The following is a 4,518-nucleotide window of genomic DNA, read 5'->3' on the forward strand; positions in this document are numbered from 1 at the left end:
CCATCTAGGGGACTTGAACCTGGTCTGAAGAGTGTGATGAACAGTGATGCAGAGAAAGGGTATGGTATTGCTGGGCACATAGGAATGTCTATTTAGAAGATGATAGAAATAAGGAGACTATTATAAGGTAAGGTACCCCCTAAAGGGACGGCCACTAAGGGCACGTGGTCACTGATTCCTCTATTTATTAAACAACTTGCGACCTTGCAGGATTGCCTTTCAGACAAGACCTCCTCACAGCTGTTGATAGCTGTCCAATCTTTCCCCATGTGACCCCACTGCATGCCTCCTCTCCCCTCTCCAATTGATGAGAGAGAGAGAGAAAGGACATTTTCAAGATTGTTAAGAATTTTCCTTATAATATTGTCAGTGGCAGCCATGAGATCAAAAGAAAGAAAGATTGCCCTTTTAATGATGATGATGTTCTTCTTCTTCTTCTTGATGTTCTTGTGTCTTTCTTCCCTCCCTCTGATCCTTACACTCTCTCCAACAGTACATTATCAATCCATTTTCTGATATTTACATAAACATATGTTATATATAATGGTTTTGTAAGAGATTGTTTTATAAATTTCTCTTCTTGATTTCCTTGAATTATATCCTTTTTTTGTGTCATTTGGGATTTGCATTATTGTTGTTACATTATAGCATTTGGTAATGGCACAATTACCTCCAAAAATACCAAACGTGACACCAAGTTGGCCCGATTTTTCTCATAAACAATTACCAATAATTGGCATTATGGAGACATCACCACCCCGTGATGCTAATATCATCACCGCCATTGTTACAAACCCTTCGTGGGTTGACGAATTTCTCGGCTTCTCGTCGACGAGACGTGGGACACATAGGAGGTCGGTGAGTGACTCCATTGCACTCCGGGAAGAAGCACCATCGATGTTAGAGAAATGTCATGCCACGGGTGCACCGGGATTAGGGTCGGGACATAACAGCAGCTCTGACTTTGACAAGTTTGATGATGAACAGCTTATGTCCATGTTTAACGATGATATCTCCAATGCTGTGGCAGCTCCTAATTCTAGCTCAACACCTTCTTCGCCGTCTGATCACAACAGCATTAATGATGAGAAAGAAGCTATAGGAGTGGCGTCTAAGCATGAGCAGCAGCACAAGGTGAGGAATGAGAATGATGAAGGGCAAAGTCCATCTGAATGGGAGACACCGACTACTGTCTCATCTGCCACCGATCCTGCTACTACTTCTAATGAACGGAAAATCGATCCCAAGAGAGTTAAGAGGTAAGCATCCACATAGCACCAACTAATTTTTTTCATCTTCGAAGCATAACTTTTTTTTTTGGATAAATTAATTGAATTGGCAAAAGGTAAAATTCAAATGAGATTGGTTCTGACCCTTCTTCTGATTTGCAATTTTAACCTTTTTTTTCTTTTTTCTTTTAATTTTTGTAGGTTCTATTGAAAGAATGTGAAGCCATAAATGTTGTATCATTAATTAATGTGGATGTCAGTTAATTTAGGTACCTTTAACATGAGAAGAAGAAGTCAAGATGGGATAAGAGAAATTAACTCAAGGATATTTAGCTTCAGAAAAAAATTATTGATTCAACCACTACATAGTCTTAGATTTGAGAAAGCAAAAACTAGTTTATATGAATGCTAAATTATAAAAAATTACACTTAATTTCGAGTTAAATTAAACTTAGTTTCTAAATTTTATTTTATTTTTTTTATCTGAGTGCTTTAAATTTTATTTTATTTTAGGTAAAAAAAATAGGTATTTTCGTTTATTCTAACTACAAATGATATTTATAAACACTATATATATTGTGAAAATAAGTGATTTGAAAAGATTATAAAATTAATGGAGAGACGAAAACGTGGACGTAGAGCCTATTTTTGTTTTTTTTTTTTTTTTTACCAAAAGATAGTTCATGGTACTCAAATAAAAAAAAATCCCAAGAGCTAAATTCAGTTTGACCAAAGTTCGGTATGATTTTAGGTAATTTAGCCTTATATTTATATATACTAGATAATAAATATGATAAGTATGATTAATTTAGGACCTATATGCACGTACAATTGCAAATGCAACGAGAAAGAATCATATTCTAGTCACTAACTTCATTTGAGTGATCATATGGTTTTCATTATTAATTTTTTGTTTTTGCATTATTAGAATCTTGGCAAACAGACAATCTGCTCAAAGATCACGGGTGAGAAAGCTGCAGTACATATCTGAGCTTGAACGCTGTGTAACATCATTGCAAGTAAGTAATTTCCAATTAACCTTAACTAATTCTCTTACAAGCATCATAATTATGCTAATCTTGCATGGTTTGAAATGTAATAATAAGTTTTTAATTTTGTCTAATTTTGTGCTTAATGAAGGGTGAAGTTTCAGTGTTGTCACCAAGGGTTGCATATCTAGACCATCGAAGGTTGCTTCTAAATGTTGACAACAGTGCTCTTAAGCAAAGAATCGCTGCACTGGCTCAAGATAAGATTTTCAAAGATGGCAAGTTCATAAAACCCTTAATCTCATCTTAGTCACGATATATATAATACTTAGCACGAGCTTCAGTCCTAGATAAGTTATAGGGCCGGGTAGGGTTTCTTTAGCTATAATAATCCACTTCATGATTAAAGCAAATAGTACTGTAATGCATGTTCTTTGTTAGCCCACAAATATTATTCAACTCCATTATTTAATACATAACACGTGAATTGATCCCATTTTGTTCTATATACTATTAAGGAATCAGATTTTAATATATGATCAATCCTTGTTTTAAGTTTTTCTCAATTTTCTCTGAGGGGGAGGGGACCAAAATTCATGAACTGAGGTGGGAACTGATATGATTGGTTTGGTCTTCATCTGCAATAATTTTTCTTGCTTGCTGTGCTCAAATGTATTGAATGGTGAAATTGGGAATCAAGCTTAGTGGTCACAGTGCGTGGTTAATATTGGATTGGTCTAACTAGCTGATTCGGAACAAATGCAGCTCATCAAGATGCATTGAAGAGGGAAATAGAGAGGCTAAGACAAGTGTATCATCAACAGAACCTCAAGATGGAAAATACTTCACCACCATCAGCATCATCAACCCCATCAAATGGCCCCACAACTCATACTACCGATAAAGAACAGCAGCTATTTCAAGTTTAGGTCTATCCAGTGATTTTCTCAAGAAATGGTACAGTGAAAAGTAAATTCTCTTTATCATTGGACAGCAGAAAAATGGTACAAAGTGACATATGATTTCATTATCGTACTAGTCCTTGCAAAATAACGAAGAAAATATTGGAACATCTTAAGGATCCAAAAGTTTTTCTCGGTTGCTTAATTAAGTGGGTTTGGAATATTTTGATGTTTGAGAGCAAAGCTAGCTAGAGCTCGTTACTCACTTGACCATGCTTGGAAAATTCACTGGAAAAAATAAAGCCTCACAGATGTTGAAGAGCTGGGGCTAAAATTTTGGTGCTCTCTCTGTGCTGCTGCTTAGCTGTGCATTCACGTGCAATGTTCACATCTTACAGGGCCCACTCAGGATTACATGATTGGATGGATAGCGGAGAAAATCATGTGCATCTGTGATATGAAAGAGCCCAAAACAAAAGGGAAAAGGAAGCTGCTAATTTTATTTTTAAAAAAAAGAAAAATTAACATTTTCTTGCTTTAAATTAGGAGGGGGCCTGCTATGGCTGGTGATGATAATTCTTTTGCATACTTAACGGTCATCCTTAATGATTTATTTAATGTTGTCTATTCTTTTTATAAGTCATGTCAGGAAGGCAGAAGATGATGGTTTAAGGGTATGTAAGGAAGGGTGGCTGTCAGGGAAGTGGTGTTTTGGATACTTGATGTCAGAATTTCTGTTCTTTTTCTGTAATAGTTTTTTTTTTGTCTAATTATTACTAAAAAACAGGAGGAAAAAAAAACAGATTTGCATATTTATTTCCAATTGTACATAGTATAAAATTTGGGTTGTGTTGTATGTTCTTCGATGGATGGTTGATCATGGATTTATTACGAAGTTTACATCTACTCATTAGCTTGTGTTAGTGTCTTGAAACAAGTTTTTATTTATCACACTCCTGCTCGATCTGTTTTAGCTTCTCAAAATTCGTTATCAATCTTGTTATGGATTGTGTAATCAAGTTCGCATCAATTTAGCAAACATGAAAAATAACGATCAGAATCCAGCAACAAAATGAGCAGGCAAAAGCATTTTCCATTCTCAACGAAGCATTTGTAATTGTTGGCTTCCATGTAGGAGCTCTTGAACTATAAATGCTTAGCAATGATTTTCTGTTAATATATAGGGATAAGAGTTCAAGTTTTTGCTGGCTTTTCCATCAATCTTCCCTCAAGCCATCAATAGCAGAAGTCTAGATCTTGAATCTGGGTACTTTTGCTACCCCTCCCCTGTTTGCAGCTGAGATTAAGCAATAGTTAGGTGTTGCTGTATCACAAAATGATCAGGACAGAAGATAGATGATTCAGATAAATGTATCACAAAATGACTTGAGATGAATC

The 4,518-nt window shown here is 35.5% G+C and overlaps 1 protein-coding gene across 1 annotated transcript; it reads left to right on the forward strand.

Annotated features, from left to right (window-relative positions):
* The first annotated feature begins 224 nt into the window (after positions 1-224).
* LOC133706256 (basic leucine zipper 61-like) lies at positions 225-4,030 on the forward strand. The gene is made up of 4 exons (XM_062131750.1): positions 225-1,259; positions 2,158-2,248; positions 2,370-2,496; positions 2,984-4,030. Exons 1-4 carry the CDS (start codon positions 658-660, stop codon positions 3,145-3,147), a joined length of 984 nt encoding a protein of 327 aa, XP_061987734.1. The 5' UTR covers positions 225-657; the 3' UTR covers positions 3,148-4,030.
* Positions 4,031-4,518: the final 488 nt, after the last annotated feature.

Source organism: Populus nigra, chromosome 11, assembly GCF_951802175.1.
Source record: "Populus nigra chromosome 11, ddPopNigr1.1, whole genome shotgun sequence".
Classification (NCBI taxonomy): domain Eukaryota; kingdom Viridiplantae; phylum Streptophyta; class Magnoliopsida; order Malpighiales; family Salicaceae; genus Populus; species Populus nigra.

Coding starts and splice junctions, on each gene's coding strand:
- LOC133706256 (XM_062131750.1), top strand. CDS start 658: ATGGCACAATTACCTCCAAAAATACCAAACGTGACACCAAGTTGGCCC. Junction 2,249..2,369: donor GCTGTGTAACATCATTGCAA/GTAAGTAATTTC, acceptor TGCTTAATGAAG/GGTGAAGTTTCAGTGTTGTC. Junction 2,497..2,983: donor AGATAAGATTTTCAAAGATG/GCAAGTTCATAA, acceptor GAACAAATGCAG/CTCATCAAGATGCATTGAAG.